General features: G+C 45.7%; 1 protein-coding gene across 4 annotated transcripts in view; it reads right to left on the bottom strand.

Moving 5' to 3' along the window:
- The window catches only part of LOC143295896 (uncharacterized), a 424,588-nt gene that overhangs the window by 217,059 nt on the left and 186,968 nt on the right, over positions 1-20,561 (bottom strand). For 3 of the 4 annotated variants that reach the window (XM_076607572.1, XM_076607571.1, XM_076607570.1), the window contains one exon: positions 11,034-11,275. The exons of the other annotated variant lie outside the window; for it this stretch is intronic. In XM_076607572.1, the coding sequence (XP_076463687.1) occupies positions 11,034-11,275 (242 nt within the window). The remainder of the gene's footprint in view (positions 1-11,033; positions 11,276-20,561) is intronic. 4 annotated transcript variants of the gene reach the window in all.

The following is a 20,561-nucleotide window of genomic DNA, read 5'->3' on the forward strand; positions in this document are numbered from 1 at the left end:
ACAGTGACAGAGACATACAGAGAGTCACAAACAGTGGGAGAGAGACACACAGACAGTGACAGAGACATGCAGAGAGACAGAAACAGTGGGAGAGAGACACACAGACAGGGACAGAGACATACAGAGAGTCACAAACAGTGGGAGAGAGACACACAGACAGTGACAGAGACATAGAGACACAAACAGTGGGAGAGAGACACACAGACAGTGACAGAGACATACAGAGAGACACAAACAGTGGGAGAGAGACACACAGACAGACCTAAACAGTGGGAGAGAGACACACAGACAGTGACAGAGACATATAGAGAGTCACAAACAGTGGGAGAGAGACACACAGACAGTGACAGAGACATACAGAGAGACAGAAACAGTGGGAGAGAGACACACAGACAGTGACAGAGACATACAGAGAGTCACAAACAGTGGGAGAGAGACACAGACAGTGACAGAGACATACAGAGAGTCACAAACAGTGGGAGAGAGACACACAGACAGTGACAGAGACATAGAGACACAAACAGTGGGAGCGAGACACACAGACAGTGACAGAGACATACAGAGAGACACAAACAGTGGGAGAGAGACACACAGACAGTGACAGAGACATACAGAGAGTCACAAACAGTGGGAGAGAGACACACAGACAGGGACAGAGACATACAGAGGGACACAAACAGTGGGAGAGAGACACACAGACAGTGACAGAGACATACAGATAGACACAAACAGTGGGAGAGAGACACAAAGACAGTGACAGAGACATACAGAGAGACACAAACAGTGGGAGAGAGACACACAGACAGTGACAGAGACATACAGAGAGAGACCTAAACAGTGGGAGAGACAGTGACAGAGACATACAGAGAGACAGAAACAGTGGGAGAGAGACACACAAACAGTGACAGAGACATACAGAGTGTCAGAAACAGTGGGAGAGAGACACACAGACAGTGACAGAGACATACAGAGAGACAGAAACAGTGGGAGAGAGACACACAGACAGGGACAGAGACATACAGAGAGTAACAAACAGTGGGAGAGAGACACACAGACAGTGACAGAGACATAGAGACACAAACAGTGGGAGCGAGACACACAGACAGTGACAGAGACATACAGAGAGACACAAACAGTGGGAGAGAGTCACAGAGACAGGGACAGAGACATACAGAGAGACACAAACAGTGGGAGAGAGACACAAAGACAGTGACAGAGACATACAGAGAGACACAAACAGTGGGAGAGAGACACACAGACAGGGACAGAGACATACAGAGTCACAAACAGTGGGAGAGAGACACACAGACAGTGACAGAGATATACAGACAGACACAAACAGTGGGAGAGAGACACACAGACAGTGACAGAGACATACAGAGAGACACAAACAGTGGGATAGAGACACACAGACAGGGACAGAGACATAGAGACACAAACAGTGGGAGAGAGACACACAGACAGGGACAGAGACATACAGACAGACACAAACAGTGGGAGAGAGACACACAGACAGACACAAACAGTGGGAGAGAGACACAAAGACAGTGACAGAGACATACAGAGAGACACAAACAGTGGGAGAGAGACACGCAGACAGGCACAGAGACATACAGAGAGACACAAACATTGGGAGAGAGACACAAAGACAGGGACAGAGACATACAGAGAGACACAAACAGTGGGAGAGAGACACACAGACAGGGACAGAGACATACAGAGAGACACAAACAGTGGGAGAGAGACACACAGACAGGGACAGAGACATACAGAGAGACACAAACAGTGGGAGAGAGACACACAGACAGGGACAGAGACATACAGAGAGACACAAACAGTGGGAGAGAGACACACAGACAGTGACAGAGACATACAGAGAGACACAAACAGTGGGAGAGAGACACACAGACAGGGACAGAGACATACAGACAGACACAAACAGTGGGAGAGAGACACACAGACAGGGACAGAGACATACAGAGAGACAGAAACAGTGGGAGAGAGACACACAGACAGTGACAGAGATATACAGACAGACACAAACAGTGGGAGAGAGACACACAGACAGTGACAGAGACATACAGAGAGACCTAAACAGTGGGAGAGAGACACACAGACAGTGACAGAGATATACAGAGAGACACAAACAGTGGGAGAGAGACACACAGACAGTGACAGACATACAGAGAGACACAAACAGTGGGAGAGAGACACACAGACAGTGAGAGAGACATACAGAGAGACACAAACAGTGGGAGAGAGACACACAGACAGTGACAGAGACATACAGAGAGACCTAAACAGTGGGAGCGAGACACACAGACAGGGACAGAGACATACAGAGAGACACAAACAGTGGGAGAGAGACACACAGACAGTGACAGAGACATACAGACAGACACAAACAGTGGGAGAGAGACACACAGACAGTGACAGAGACATACAGAGAGAGACCTAAACAGTGGGAGAGACAGTGACAGAGACATACAGAGAGACAGAAACAGTGGGAGAGAGACACACAGACAGTGACAGAGACATACAGAGAGTCACAAACAGTGGGAGAGAGACACACAGACAGTGACAGAGACATACAAAGAGACAGAAACAGTGGGAGAGAGACAGAGAGACAGGGACAGAGACATACAGAGAGACACAAACAGTGGGAGAGAGACACACAGACAGTGACAGAGACATAGAGACACAAACAGTGGGAGAGAGACACACAGACAGGGACAGAGACATACAGACAGACACAAACAGTGGGAGAGAGACACACAGACAGACACAAACAGTGGGAGAGAGACACAAAGACAGTGACAGAGACATACAGAGAGACACAAACAGTGGGAGAGAGACACGCAGACAGGGACAGAGACATACAGAGAGACACAAACAGTGGGAGAGAGACACACAGACAGTGACAGAGACATACAGAGAGACACAAACAGTGGGAGAGAGACACACAGACAGGGACAGAGACATACAGACAGACACAAACAGTGGGAGAGAGACACACAGACAGGGACAGAGACATACAGAGTCACAAACAGTGGGAGAGAGACACACAGACAGTGACAGAGATATACAGACAGACACAAACAGTGGGAGAGAGACACACAGACAGTGACAGAGACATACAGAGAGACCTAAGCAGTGGGAGAGAGACACACAGACAGTGACAGAGATATACAGAGAGACACAAACAGTGGGAGAGAGACACACAGACAGTGACAGACATACAGAGAGACACAAACAGTGGGAGAGAGACACACAGACAGTGAGAGAGACATACAGAGAGACACAAACAGTGGGAGAGAGACACACAGACAGTGACAGAGACATACAGAGAGACCTAAACAGTGGGAGCGAGACACACAGACAGTGACAGAGATATACAGAGAGACCTAAACAGTGGGAGAGAGACACACAGACAGGGACAGAGACATACAGAGAGACACAAACAGTGGGAGAGAGACACACAGACAGTGACAGAGACATAGAGACACAAACAGTGGGAGCGAGACACACAGACAGTGACAGAGACATACAGAGAGACACAAACAGTGGGAGAGAGTCACAGAGACAGGGACAGAGACATACAGAGAGACACAAACAGTGGGAGAGAGACACACAGACAGGGACAGGGACATACAGAGAGACACAAACAGTGGGAGAGAGACACACAGACAGGGACAGAGACATACAGAGAGACACAAACAGTGGGATAGAGACACACAGACAGGGACAGAGACATAGAGACACAAACAGTGGGAGAGAGACACACAGACAGGGACAGAGACATACAGACAGACACAAACAGTGGGAGAGAGACACACAGACAGACACAAACAGTGGGAGAGAGACACAAAGACAGTGACAGAGACATACAGAGAGACACAAACAGTGGGAGAGAGACACGCAGACAGGGACAGAGACATACAGAGAGACACAAACAGTGGGAGAGAGACACGCAGACAGGGACAGAGACATACAGAGAGACACAAACAGTGGGAGAGAGACACACAGACAGTGACAGAGACATACAGAGAGACACAAACAGTGGGAGAGAGACACACAGACAGGGACAGAGACATACAGACAGACACAAACAGTGGGAGAGAGACACACAGACAGGGACAGAGACATACAGAGTCACAAACAGTGGGAGAGAGACACACAGACAGTGACAGAGATATACAGACAGACACAAACAGTGGGAGAGAGACACACAGACAGTGACAGAGACATACAGAGAGACCTAAGCAGTGGGAGAGAGACACACAGACAGTGACAGAGATATACAGAGAGACACAAACAGTGGGAGAGAGATACACAGACAGTGACAGACATACAGAGAGACACAAACAGTGGGAGAGAGACACACAGACAGTGAGAGAGACATACAGAGAGACACAAACAGTGGGAGAGAGACACACAGACAGTGACAGAGACATACAGAGAGACCTAAACAGTGGGAGCGAGACACACAGACAGTGACAGAGATATACAGAGAGACCTAAACAGTGGGAGAGAGACACACAGACAGGGACAGAGACATACAGAGAGACACAAACAGTGGGAGAGAGACACACAGACAGTGACAGAGACATACAGACAGACACAAACAGTGGGAGAGAGACACACAGACAGTGACAGAGACATACAGAGAGAGACCTAAACAGTGGGAGAGACAGTGACAGAGACATACAGAGAGACAGAAACAGTGGGAGAGAGACACACAGACAGTGACAGACATACAGAGAGACACAAACAGTGGGAAAGAGACACACAGACAGGGACAGAGATATACAGAGAGACACAAACAGTGGGAGAAAGACACACAGACAGTGACAGAGACATACAGAGAGACACAAACAGTGGGAGCGAGACACACAGACAGGGACAGAGACATACAGACAGATACAAACAGTGGGAGAGAGACACACAGACAGGGACAGAGACATACAGAGTCACAAACAGTGGGAGAGAGACACACAGACAGTGACAGAGATATACAGACAGACACAAACAGTGGGAGAGAGACACACAGACAGTGACAGAGACATACAGAGAGACCTAAACAGTGGGAGAGAGACACACAGACAGTGACAGAGATATACAGAGAGACACAAACAGTGGGAGAGAGACACACAGACAGTGACAGAGATATACAGAGAGACACAAACAGTGGGAGAGAAACACACAGACAGTGACAGACATACAGAGAGACACAAACAGTGGGAGAGAGACGCAGACAGTGACAGAGACATACAGAGAGACACAAACAGTGGGAGAGAGACACACAGACAGTGACAGAGACATACAGAGAGACCTAAACAGTGGGAGAGAGACACACAGACAGTGACAGAGACATACAGAGAGACCTAAACAGTGGGAGAGAGACACACAGACAGGGACAGAGATATACAGAGAGACACAAACAGTGGGAGAGAGACACACAGACAGTGACAGACATACAGAGAGACACAAACAGTGGGAGAGAGACACACAGACAGTGAGAGAGACATACAGAGAGACACAAACAGTGGGAGAGAGACACACAGACAGTGACAGAGACATACAGAGAGACCTAAACAGTGGGAGAGAGACACACAGACAGGGACAGAGACATACAGAGAGACACAAACAGTGGGAGAGAGACACACAGACAGTGACAGAGGCATACAGACAGACACAGTGGGAGAGAGACACACAGACGGTGACAGAGACATACAGAGAGTCACAAACAGAGGGAGAGAGACGCACAGACGGTGACAGAGACATACAGACAGACACAAACAGTGGGAGAGAGACACACAGACGGTGACAGAGACATACAGAGAGTCACAAACAGAGGGAGAGAGACATACAGACGGTGACAGAGACATACAGACAGACACAAACAGTGGGAGAGAGACACACAGACAGGGACAGAGACATACAGAGAGACCTAAACAGTGGGAGAGAGACACACAGACAGTGACAGAGACATACAGACAGACACAAACAGTGGGAGAGAGACACACAGACAGACACAAACAGTGGGAGAGAGACACACAGACAGTGACAGAGACATACAGAGAGACACAAACAGTGGGAGAGAGACACACAGACAGTGACAGAGACATACAGAGAGACACAAACAGTGGGAGAGAGACACACAGACAGTGACAGAGACATACAGAGAGAGACCTAAACAGTGGGAGAGACAGTGACAGAGACATACAGAGAGACAGAAACAGTGGGAGAGAGACACACAGACAGTGACAGAGACATACAGAGAGACAGAAACAGTGGGAGAGAGACACACAGACAGTGACAGAGACATACAGACAGACACAAACAGTGGGTGAGAGACACACAGACAGTGACAGAGACATACAGAGAGACACAAACAGTGGGAGAGAGACACACAGACAGTGACAGAGACATACAGAGAGACACAAACAGTGGGAGAGAGACACACAGACAGTGACAGAGACATACAGAGAGAGACCTAAACAGTGGGAGAGACAGTGACAGAGACATACAGAGAGACAGAAACAGTGGGAGAGAGACACACAGACAGTGACAGAGACATACAGAGAGTCACAAACAGTGGGAGAGAGACACACAGACAGTGACAGAGACATACAGAGAGACAGAAACAGTGGGAGAGAGACACACAGACAGGGACAGAGACATACAGAGAGTCACAAACAGTGGGAGAGAGACACACAGACAGTGACAGAGACATAGAGACACAAACAGTGGGAGCGAGACACACAGACAGTGACAGAGACATACAGAGAGACCTAAACAGTGGGAGAGAGTCACACAGACAGGGACAGAGACATACAGAGAGACACAAACAGTGGGAGAGAGACACACAGACAGGGACAGGGACATACAGAGAGACACAAACAGTGGGAGAGAGACCCACAGACAGGGACAGAGACATAGAGACACAAACAGTGGGAGAGAGACACACAGACAGGGACAGAGACATACAGACAGACACAAACAGTGGGAGAGAGACACACAGACAGACACAAACAGTGGGAGATAGACACACAGACAGTGACAGAGACATACAGAGAGACAGAAACAGTGGGAGAGAGACACACAGACCGTGACAGAGACATACAGAGAGACAGAAACAGTGGGAGAGAGACACACAGACAGTGACAGAGACATACAGAGAGAGACCTAAACAGTGGGAGAGACAGTGACAGAGACATACAGAGAGACAGAAACAGTGGGAGAGAGACACACAGACAGTGACAGAGACATATAGAGAGTCACAAACAGTGGGAGAGAGACACACAGACAGTGACAGAGACATACAGAGAGACAGAAACAGTGGGAGAGAGACACACAGACAGGGACAGAGACATACAGAGAGTAACAAACAGTGGGAGAGAGACACACAGACAGTGACAGAGACATAGAGACACAAACAGTGGGAGCGAGACACACAGACAGGGACAGAGACATACAGACAGACACAAACAGTGGGAGAGAGACACACAGACAGGGACAGAGACATACAGAGAGACACAAACAGTGGGAGAGAGACACACAGACAGTGACAGAGACATACAGAGAGAGAACTAAACAGTGGGAGAGACAATGACAGAGACATACAGAGAGACAGAAACAGTGGGAGAGAGACACACAGACAGTGACAGAGACATACAGAGAGACAGAAACAGTGGGAGAGAGACACACAGACAGTGACAGAGACATACAGACAGACACAAACAGTGGGTGAGAGACACACAGACAGTGACAGAGACATACAGAGAGACACAAACAGTGGGAGATAGACACACAGACAGTGACAGAGACATACAGAGAGACAGAAACAGTGGGAGAGAGACACACAGACCGTGACAGAGACATACAGAGAGACAGAAACAGTGGGAGAGAGACACACAGACAGTGACAGAGACATACAGAGAGAGACCTAAACAGTGGGAGAGACAGTGACAGAGACATACAGAGAGACAGAAACAGTGGGAGAGAGACACACAGACAGTGACAGAGACATACAGAGAGTCACAAACAGTGGGAGAGAGACACACAGACAGGGACAGAGACATACAGAGAGACACAAACAGTGGGAGAGAGACACACAGACAGGGACAGAGACATACAGACAGACACAAACAGTGGGAGAGAGACACACAGACAGTGACAGAGGCATACAGACAGACACAGTGGGAGAGAGACACACAGACGGTGACAGAGACATACAGAGAGTCACAAACAGAGGGAGAGAGACACACAGACGGTGACAGAGATATACAGACAGACACAAACAGTGGGAGAGAGACACACAGACAGGGACAGAGACATACAGAGAGACCTAAACAGTGGGAGAGAGACACACAGACAGTGACAGAGACATACAGAGAGACCTAAACAGTGGGAGAGAGACACACAGACAGTGACAGAGACATACAGAGAGACACAAACAGTGGGAGAGAGACACACAGACAGTGACAGAGACATACAGAGAGAGACCTAAACAGTGAGAGAGACAGTGACAGAGACATACAGAGAGACAGAAACAGTGGGAGAGAGACACACAGACAGTGACAGAGACATACAGAGAGACACAAACAGTGGGTGAGAGACACACAGACAGTGACAGAGACATACAGAGAGACACAAACAGTGGGAGAGAGACACACAGACAGTGACAGAGACATACAGAGACACAAACAGTGGGAGAGAGACACACAGACAGTGACAGAGACATACAGAGAGAGACCTAAACAGTGGGAGAGACAGTGACAGAGACATACAGAGAGACAGAAACAGTGGGAGAGAGACACACAGACAGTGACAGAGACATACAGAGAGTCACAAACAGTGGGAGAGAGACACACAGACAGTGACAGAGACATACAGAGAGACAGAAACAGTGGTAGAGAGACACACAGACAGGGACAGAGACATACAGAGAGTCACAAACAGTGGGAGAGAGACACACAGACAGTGACAGAGACATAGAGACACAAACAGTGGGAGCGAGACACACAGACAGTGACAGAGACATACAGAGAGACCTAAACAGTGGGAGAGAGTCACACAGACAGGGACAGAGACATACACTGATACAGAGAGACACAAACAGTGGGAGAGAGACAGACAGGGACAGGGACATACAGAGAGACACAAACAGTGGGAGAGAGACACACAGACAGGGACAGAGACATACAGACAGACACAAACAGTGGGAGAGAGACACACAGACAGTGACAGAGACATACAGAGAGACAGAAACAGTGGGAGAGAGACACACAGACCGTGACAGAGACATACAGAGAGACAGAAACAGTGGGAGAGAGACACACAGACAGTGACAGAGACATACAGAGAGAGACCTAAACAGTGGGAGAGACAGTGACAGAGACATACAGAGAGACAGAAACAGTGGGAGAGAGACACACAGACAGTGACAGAGACATACAGAGAGTCACAAACAGTGGGAGAGAGACACACAGACAGTGACAGAGACATACAGAGAGACAGAAACAGTGGGAGAGAGACACACAGACAGTGACAGAGACATACAGAGAGTCACAAACAGTGGGAGAGAGACACACAGACAGGGACAGAGACATACAGAGAGTCACAAACAGTGGGAGAGAGACACACAGACAGTGACAGAGACATAGAGACACAAACAGTGGGAGCGAGACACACAGACAGTGACAGAGACATACAGAGAGACAGAAACAGTGGGAGAGAGACACACAGACAGTGACAGAGACATACAGAGAGTCACAAACAGTGGGAGAGAGACACACAGACAGGGACAGAGACATACAGAGGGACACAAACAGTGGGAGAGAGACACACAGACAGTGACAGAGACATACAGATAGACACAAACAGTGGGAGAGAGACACAAAGACAGTGACAGAGACATACAGAGAGACACAAACAGTGGGAGAGAGACACAAAGACAGGGACAGAGACATACAGAGAGACACAAACAGTGGGAGAGAGACACAAAGACGGTGACAGAGACATACAGAGAGACACAAACAGTGGGAGAGAGACACACAGACAGGGACAGAGACATACAGAGAGACACAAACAGTGGGAGAGAGACACACAGACAGGGACAGAGACATACAGAGAGACACAAACAGTGGGAGAGAGACACACAGACAGGGACAGAGTCGTGGAGACCGATGGAAAAAAGAAGCACCTGACAGACACAAAATAAACAGACAGTGTCAAAATCCAAAGTTGGCTTACTGAAACACGTTCATGGCCTAAATATACAACACTCTCTCTCTCTCTCTCTCTCTCTCTCTCTCTGTCTGTCTCACACACTCACGCACACACATGCATAGACAGAGACACTGAACGAGACAGAAACAGATGAAAGAAGTAAAAGACACAAAGCGCAGTTGTCAGAAAGCCAGGTAATAATTAAAGTTATTATAGACAGATACAGCACACTCTCGATCTCTGTCCGTCCACCTGTCTGTCTGCCTCCCCCTCCCCCCCCCCCCCCCTTCTCTCTGTCTCTCTCTCTCTCGCCATTTTCTTTGATATGTGTTGTAATTCAGCTTTGTACTTTGTAATGTAACTTACTTCTCTCCCTCCTCTGTCGATTTATCAGTCTGTCTGTCTGTCTATCTCTCTCCTGTCTCTCTTTCTCTCTCATTCGATCTTTTCTTCTTTACTCCCCCCCCCCTCTCTCTCTCTCTTCCTCTCTTCTGCTATAAATTTTCTCTATTTGTTCTTGTGAGTTTCTTTTTCTTTTTCTATTTATTCATTTAATTTTGTACCCCAGGGCTGGCTGGAAAAAACATTCTTGTCATTATGCTTTTCTCAATACCCTGGAAAAAATAAAATTTCGTTCGTTCGTTCGTTCGTTCGTTCTCTGTCACACACATACAAATACACTCTCTCTTTCTCTCATCGTCTAATATCTCTCAAAGTGAAAAGACGTTAAATCAGAAAACAACCAAAAACACAACATCACACACACACACACACACACGCGCGCGCGCGCGCGCGCATACCTGTGAGAGGCCCAGGTAGTGATGCACGTTGGCGGACACGAACAACACTTTTCCCTTTTTGTTCAGTAGCAACGCGAACCCTCGCAGGGCCTCCAGTAGCAGGGGCCCCTCCTCCACCACCTTCCTCCTACTGACGCTGCCACCATCACTACTACCTCCACCCTGTCCAGCGTTGTCATGATGTTCACCTTCACCTCCACCCCTACCATCCGCAATGGCCAGCTGACGTGTCGCGCGCCTCCCTGCAGCACCGTATATGTACGACAGTTCAGTTCTGGACAGTTCAGTTATCAAACCATCGTCTGGATTGGAAAACAGAGAAAGCGAGCGAGAGAGAGAACAAGAACAAGAACAAGAACAAATTTTTATTCCTTAAGGCGGCCACCAGCCCATAGGAAAGGGTCTCTTGCAAAAAGAGTGTACATCTTTGGTATACGTTTCATGTCAATTGAGTAGTAACTTGAATAATTAGACCAAACTATTGTTAATAAAGGTAAACTTACACATCTTCAAACCGTTGTCTATGACGAAGTGCATAGAAAAGATACATACTCAACTTTCTTATTTTTTGAATAGATCCATGTTTCAATATTTCAGTGTAATCTTGGTAATACCTGGTATGTACTTGTTTATGATACTGGAATATGAGGGACACACATGAATAAAGTGGTGTTCGGATTCATCAACTTTACAGACTACATAAATAAATGGAATTTAAGTTGAGGGACTTACGCCACACGGATCCTTTTATGGGTAACACACCAATTCGTAGTTTCACAAGACAGTCACGGAAACATCATATATTCATCAATTCAAAATATTTTTCACATTCAAAATAACAATCTGTGTCATAAGTGTCCTTATTCGTTATAGAACTGTTCCAGTCTTGTATAAAACTGTCAGTCTTTGTTTTAACAAGGAAATAAAGGGCGGCTTCATGTCCAACACCTTGGTTGTACCAAGCATATCCCAAGACCAACTGAAATAATGCGTTTTTAACCAATGTTGCCCAGCATGTTTTACCTCTATCATCCAGATTTCTTAACATCAAGTAGGCTTGCCTAAGTAATCTGTCCATGTCCATTTTCAAAATCTTTAACCAGTATTTCATGCATCTTACAGTGCTGTTGATATATAGCGGGTGTCGCCCAAGCTCGCCATAAACAAATTTGTTTGGCACTTTCAAAGGGACCTTCAGAAAACGTTTACAAACAAAAGTCTGTACCTTTTCAATGGTATCTATCCTCTTCATACCCCACATTTCGGATGAATACAGGAGTACTGGTAAAACCTGAGTGTCAAAGGTTTTGAAAAAGCATGGCTTTGATATATCATTTAGTTTGATGATATTCTTAATGCAGTCAGCGCTTGCCCTCCTCCCCTTTATCGCCAAAGCTTCCACCCCCCTTGCCCAGCTCATCTTAGTCGTGAAAACAAAACCCAGGTACTTATATTCGTTGACTACTTCTAAATCACTTCCATCTAGCGACCACTTTTCATTTTCCCCCCAAAACCCACCTTTTCTGAATACCATAACTTTCATTTTATCACCATTAATCTTTAAATATAAATTCTTACAGGCCTGGTTGAGCAGGTCAGTTTGGTTTTGGAGACCTCTAGCAGTGTCTGACAGAAGAACAATGTCATCTGCGAAGAGGAGAATGAAGAGCTAAACAATACCTGGTAACAACTGAATACCATGAATCCCATTTTCATCTACATAAGCTGCAATTTCATTGATAATATTGAAAAAAGTAACGGCGAAAGAATACAACCTTGTCTTACTCCTACAGGGCATTAAAAAAAAGTCTGTTAGATGGCTATCGACTCTTATCACGAAACAACAGATTGGTACACAGCTTAAAATAGCATTTATAAATTTTCCACTAACTCCTATCTTACGTAGCAAATCAATTAGCGGCTCCCGCTGAACGGAATCGAAGGCATATTTCAGATCAACAAAGCAGGCATAGAGTTTTCCACCTTTCTTAGTAAAGCTTTTTTTTTTTTTGTATTATAGCATTCAAAGTAAATATATGATCAAAAGTCGAGTAGTCTTTTCTGAAACCCGCCTGCGATTCCGTCAACTTTTTATTATCTTCAATCCACTTAGTCTTCTGTTCAATATGCCTGGATAACATTTACTTACAATACTTAAAAGAGATACTCCTCTGTAGATCGAGGTCAAATTCTTGTCTCCTTTTCTGAAACTTGGCACAATAACTGCTTTTGTCCATTCTTTCGGGTATACTGCACTATCAAAAATTACATTGAAAAGTTTTGTCATAAACTGAACAGAGTGATCGGCAGACAATTTCAACATTTCAGGTAATATGGCGTCCAGACCACAAGATTTTCCATTTTTCAAACGATTAAATGAAATACGAACTTCTGACTCTGTAATGGGACTGTTCATCACTGTCTAAAATCGGCACATCAGGGGAAAGAATTCTTACATCATGGGCAACAACTCTGTCAACCAGCTCATTATCGTTAAATAAGGTCTGAAAATGATGAGTCCATGCATCCTCAGAAATGTCTTTACTTGGGCCCACTCTCCTCCTTCCACCTAATGTCCTAATTTCTTTGCAGAACGTTCCGCTATCATTGCCACGGAAAGCAAGTCGCCCAGCCTTCTCACGTTTACATCTAGTCTTTTTCTTTCTGATTAATTTTTTATAGGCTTTCCGGTCTTTCACGTGTTTTCTCCGGTCATATGTATCCTTGGTGCGCCGGCAAAAGTCGAGGGACTTTCTGGCTTTTATCGTAGCTTGTTTACATTCAAAATCATACCACATAGAATCAACATACTCATTTGTTCCAATCTTTATCCGTCTTTTCATACACTCATTGCAATGGTGTAAGCTCTTGGTAAATATACATATCGCATGGTTAATATAAGTGTCAATCTAATGATCTGCTCCTCATGTCAATCACTTCTTTATTAATCAAAAAAACTTTGAATTCTTCATTCTTACTTTGATCCCACATGCTCTTCTCTATCCACACACCTGCCCGTTGTCACAAGGATTATCAGCTATTCCTAATTCTCTCCCCTGACCCGTTATGACATTGATGCAAACAGGCAGGTAGGGAGAGAGAGACAGACAGAGAGACAGAGACAGACAGACACAGACACACAGACTAACAAACAGTTCTATCACGAAGAAATGTCTGTGTGTCTATCTCTCCCTATAAATCGACGATACTCTGTTTTTCTTGAACTATAGGTGACTCAATCCTTCTTTGTGTTTTTGTCAGTGCTCCTCTCTTTCAATCATGTGCGTGCGTGTGTGTGCGTGCCAGTGTGTATGTGTGTGTGTGAATCAGGATAAATTTTAATTGTCAACCAAACCTCAACACGGTTTATGAGACACGCACACACAGCCACACATGACACACACAAAAAGTAAGTCAAGAACAAAATAAACTAGTGTGTGTGTGTGTGTGTGTGTGTGTGACTGTACCTCTTTCCTCTCACTCCACGGCAGAGGGTGTCAGTGCTAGTCTCACGACACCATGTCTCCAGCCAGCCAGCTCACGACCCACCCCCACACCATCCTACCCTCTTTCTCACCCTCCTCCCACCTCTCTCTCTCTCCAAACAACCATGACAAATTTCGTCTGGCTTCCGACAGACACTGTGTGTGTGTGTGTGTGTGTGTGTGTGTGTGTGTGTGTGTGTATGCTTGCTTGCTTGCTTGCTTGCGTGTTTTGGTATGTTTGTGTGAATGCATGATTTGTATATGTGTGTGTGCGTGCCAGTGAGTGTGGGTGTGTGCACTTACTCGTTTTTCTGTATGTGTGTAAGTGTGAGTGTGTAGGTAAGAGAAAGATGTAAAGTCAGACAGACACAAAAGTCAGACAGACATACGGCAGACAGCCAGAGAAGAGAGAGAGAGGAGAGAGAGAGTCGGACAGACAGATTGAGAGAGTGAGGCAGGCAGACTGATAGATAGAAGAGACAGAGAGAATGGGCGAATGAATGAATGAATATACCTGCGTATGTTGATGAGAGAGAGAGAGAGAGCGAGAGAGAGCACAAGAGATATGGTATTCTTGAGTACTCATCTGAAGAGCAACTTTACTTTTTTACATATTTACTTTATTATTCTATTGACTCACTTGTGTAAACAAAGTGAGTCTATGTTACAACCCGGTGTTCAGTTCTCTCTCTCTCTCACCATCTGTGTGTGTGTGTGTGTGTGTGGGGGGGGGGGGTGTATAAGAGAGACAGAATTCGTGTGTGCGCATGCATGCATGTGTTCGTCCAATATGCGTGTGCGTGCGCGCATGCATGTGTGTATATGTGTGTCTGTCTGTCTGTATGTATGTGTCGTGTGTGGGAAACTTTAACATTGCCATTTTCTCTGGAAATACTTTGCCTGCAAATACCAAATCTGGCTTTAAACTAGTAGGGAAAAATCTTCAAAGTCATACCAATAACAGGTTGTAAGTCTCCCGAGTTAAGCCGTATTTCCGGATCATTAACGGTTTCGTTTAGGCACCTTCCGGAATCCGAAAAAAACTATTTATCACTTACCAGTTGCCAGTGTGCAGGCAGGATATGTTTTGGATGACGGCGCGACATCTTTTAACTTTTTCGCAATTACAAGAAAAGAAATACAAATTCTGGACAGAACACATACAGTAACACTAGCTATACCATCGACGTGTTTGTTGCATATAAATATTCTAAAGTGGATAGTGAATTAACAGGAATGAACATAAAAGAAAATTTGAATCGAACGTTTCTTTCTGTTTCGGTCAGCTTGTTGTTCGGTCGGACTGGTTTGTGCAGATCTACAGATGTTTCAGTGTGCTTGAGACGATGTCAACGTCTCCTTTACGGCCGAATTAAAAGGATTTCTTAAATAATCGGGATATGTCAAGAAAATATGATTTAAATGGTGTTATTACCTCAAATACAATAATTCTTTTTTTATTGCGCTAAAAAAAAATTTAAAATCAAAAATAAATTTGGTTGAGTGACATCAGATGCAGCTACGTTCGGGATAAGACAACTTGATTCTGAGTAGAACGTCCTTGGTTCGATACTGCAAGCAGGCCTTTGAAAAAATAAATTAAAAAAAATGCTTATTAATATCAAACACAGGACCCATTTAACGATTTTTTCATCTCTTTTTTCCCTCGTGAGACTGGATACAGCGCGTGTCACAAGTAAGTCTTAAAGGACTTGCCTCTCTTGTTTCATTTCATTTCATGTCTCACTGGTTTGCTGGTCCAGGTAGGTGTACGGGCCAACATGGATGCAGTAAGGGCTGGGCCCGAGGTCACTCACACTTCCACGAGAAACGTGTACAGTCATGAAGACAACGACCTACTTGACCAGTCAGCTCAGTCCACGTGGGAGATGACCGGCAGTTAACCGGTACTGACTGCTCCACGGAGCGCTGTTCAGCCTGGACTAATGACAGACTGGTCATTACCATTGGTGGTGGTCGTGATATCGTCGTCATTGCCAGTCAATTTGTTGTTGGTGGTATGGTTATCATTGCTGTTTTTTGTCGTTGTAGTTGCTGCTATTATTGTCATTATTTATTCATGTATTTCAAATAACTTAGAACAGACAAAAACGAAATGATAAATAAAAAACGAGATATTACGAATTTGAAAGCAGTCAGTACAGTGTTGCAAAGTAATCATGAATTATATAATATATATATATATATATATATATATATATATATATCTTAGCAAAGATACTGCTTAGTTTGCCTGTACTACTTCTTCATGGAAAAGTATTCTTTTGTGATACCTCCATCTACTTTGAAAACACAACGGATCTCTGAACTGCATTTTAAACCTTGTGCTTTAAAGTCCTTGAAATACAAACATATTTGGAATACGTTTGTCGATGTTATTTTTGTACTAATGTCATTGTTGCCATCGTTCTTGAAATTGCTGTCGGTAATTGTCGTTTCTGTTGTCATCGTCGTGGTCATAGCCATATTTGTCATCATCTTTAATGCTATTGTTATTGTTTTTACTGGCATTGCCGTTATCGTTGTTGTCATTGTTATCGTTGCTGTCATTGTCGTTATTGTTGTTGTCACTGTCGTTGTTGAACCACTGTCATGTTTGTACATTTCGGTCTTTTTGTGCGTAATGTCAGTGTTTTCATCAATGTTGTTCTTCTTGTCGATATCGTCATTATCGTCGTCATAGTTGCTCCCGTTGTTTTCCTGGATGTAGTTGTCATCAGCAGCAGCAGCAGTGTCTCTCTAATGGCGGCACGTCCTCCCATCCCCTCCAGTCCTATCAACAACTGCACAATACGTGATGCCAGCCGCCTCCTGAATTTTGTAACATTGCCCATCCTGTCTCCCCCAAGAGAATCTGGGAATCTGTCGCTAATTGGCAAGTCCTTGCCACGCGGTGAAAGGAGCCCTCTAAAATCATACCTTCCGCCTCCGTCATTCCTAATCCCCCCTCGCCCTCCCCCCTCCACACACACACACACACACACACAACATCCTTCAATTCCTCGCTAAAATCAGGACGGCACTGTACCACATACCCACCAAATGGCTATCCTCTTCAGTTGTGCCCCTGGCTCTTTTTCTCTTCCTCGGCGGTTTGGAGGGAGAAGGGATGGCGAGTGGGTGGAAGGTGTTGTACATCTGCAAGTTTGTTTCTTTTTTCACTTAGCGCTCGCTTTGTTGCAACATTTCAGTCTGCGCTCTTCTGGCGTAAGTTCTATGCTTCGTTTTTTATCTATCAAAAATAAATAATGCTTTGTATGGCGACACACACGTTGAAAACGAAAAAGTATGTTGGTTTCTTTTTAATAAGAAAGACAGACAGACAGACAGAGATTCTATAATGGTAGACATATGTTGTCCAAATGCCAAGCCTAGCGAGCTGATCTTACTAATGGAATTACAGCCAAAGCTGGCGAGATTTATTCACGATTGTTTTGTTTTTTTTGTTGTTGTTTTTTGTTTTGTTTTGTTTTGGTTTTGTTGTTGTTGTTGTTGTTTTTGTTTTTTGTTTGTTTTGTTTGTTTTTCCAAGCGTTCATGTTTATGTTTTATTGTGTCTTATAAACCTTGAGGTTTTCTGACAATGAAATGTTCTATTCCAGTCTACTCTCTCTCTCTCTCTCTCTCTCTCTCTCTCTCTCACACACACACACACACACACACACACACACAGAGGATAACAGAGACAGATATGAGGTAGACGTAGGTGGAGGCAAACAAGACAGACGAACAGACAGAGACAGACAGACGGAAACAAACATGCAGGGACAGAGACGGACAGAGAGACGAAGACAAGACATGGGCAGAAAGGCCACATATCAATGAACATGTATGATTTCCCCCCTGCCCCTACCCCTCCCCTTTTCTCCCTCCACACACAAAGACGAGAAAGCCGTCTCCAGTGACGCCAATCTGGCGAAAAGCTTCTTCTGACGTCAGACACAGGACCCAGCCCCACACCTCCCACCATGAAAAGCTCCGGCTGGCCGCCTTCGGGCGTCTCCTCTCTGCCTGTCGAAGTGATTAGGTCATCGACACAGACAACCACACTGCCTCCAGTCCCCGTGGGCAGAACTAGACATCTTCCGAAAACGGAGTGTGGCTGTCTAAGCGGCAAGGTAACAACTATAACATTGACACACTGCGAGGAGAACGGGGAAGGGAAGGATGAACGAGAAGGGGAGGGGGAGGAGATGAGAATAGAAAGGAGTACTGAATGAGGAAGAAGAGGAGGAGGCGATAGATACTTAGTGGCCGCTCCAACATAGCCCCAGTCTGGTGTTGTCACAACGTCCACACTTCATAGGAGAGACAGAGACAGACAGACAGACAGACTGACAGAGAGAGAGAGAGAGAGAGAGAGAGAGAGAATTTTATCTTCACACAGATGATCATAGTGGCAGGCCTACTTACACGACGCTCTCCAAAGCTTCACGGTCGTTATCAGCTGTCACAGACTGGTCAGGGCAGAGTATGAGAGCTAAAACAGCATCAGTGTGTCCACCCACTGTGGCAACAGACTGGTCAGGGCAGAGTATGAGAGCTAAAACAGCATCAGTGTGTCCACACACTGTGGCAACAGACTGGTCAGGAGAGCTAAAACAGCATCAGTGTGTCCACCCACTGTGGCAACAGACTGGTCAGGGCAGAGTATGAGAGCTAAAACAGCATCAGTGTGTCCACCCACTGTGGCAACAGACTGGTCAGGGCAGAGTATGAGAGCTAAAACAGCATCAGTGTGTCCACCCACTGTGGCAACAGACTGGTCAGGGCAGAGTATGAGAGCTAAAACAGCATCAGTGTGTCCACCCGCAGTGGCAACGGACTGGCTGCATGTCATTCCCATCTCCAGGACTGTCTGCTGTCTGCTACACTGATGTGTTCCTCACCTCAACATACATTCACATTGTCTCAAGTCTCTGTAAGCAGCAATGGAAATGGCAGTCAGCCCCACTTAGCACCACTCTGTTCCTGCAGGAAGTTAACGCGCCTATTGCATGCGCTATGTTGGAAAGCAGTGTATGAAAGGGGGGGGGGGGACCTCTGTAAACATCCAGTATGTTAAATGTGACAGACACAACAAACAGGGAAAAGGAGAAGGGGGAGACTGTCAGCCTCCAGTGAAGTCATGGCAGTAACTGGTTCCAGTTTCTCAGTCGTCCAATGTAAACACACTTGGAAACGAGAAATTATTTATTTAATTTCTCTTGCGAGCTGCACAACCGATTGATTATCTGACGTGAGTCTCCCGTCATGCTGAAGGATCCACAAAGAAAACACGTGCCCAAAAGAATATCATCCTCTTTCGTTCTTACTTTACCGACTTCTGCAATCTGCACAGCCAGTGGTAACACAGTGTGATCAGGCATTGCCGGGGATGACTTGGTTGTGTGTTTATGCACTGACAAAGAAAACCCGTGGTTTCCATCAACCGATTCTATCATATACATAAAATTATACTAAATTTCATCATATTTTTGTTTGAGTTATACACATTGCCTTAGTTTCGTTCTTTGCTTTTGATTCCGATGTTGAATTTGAGGTCGATGCATTGCAGTGATCCATCTTTTTTTGTTTTGTTTTGTTTTTTTGTTTTGTTTTGTTTTTTGCTGCCCCATCCGTTTCAGTGGCATTACTCCCACGCCGCTCATTCAGATCCCCCCATACACGGCCACACCCGGGTTCGTCCGTCACAGTTCCAGCGTCGGCAGTCCACAGGGAACCATCGATGTTAGGTCGCCAGGAGGCCACACACCAGAGGAGACCCTGCACTGCTGCTGAGTCACTTCGGTGGTGTTCAGTGGTGCCTGTTCTGATTTAACGTACTTAGGACACCACCTACTAAGCCCCCTACTAACGACAATAATGGCTTAGTCGCGGAGCCAGACTAAGTGAGCGTCCCTCCCAAAGTGGAGACCGCCACCACGTCCCTCAAACAACAGCCCCCCATGAATCTGCCGACACTGAAGACATTGACAGGACTCACCCCAAGCACGGAAGTGGAGGGGTATCGAAACTGAGGT

This window comes from Babylonia areolata, chromosome 21 (genome assembly GCF_041734735.1).
Source record: "Babylonia areolata isolate BAREFJ2019XMU chromosome 21, ASM4173473v1, whole genome shotgun sequence".
NCBI lineage: Eukaryota > Metazoa > Mollusca > Gastropoda > Neogastropoda > Buccinidae > Babylonia > Babylonia areolata.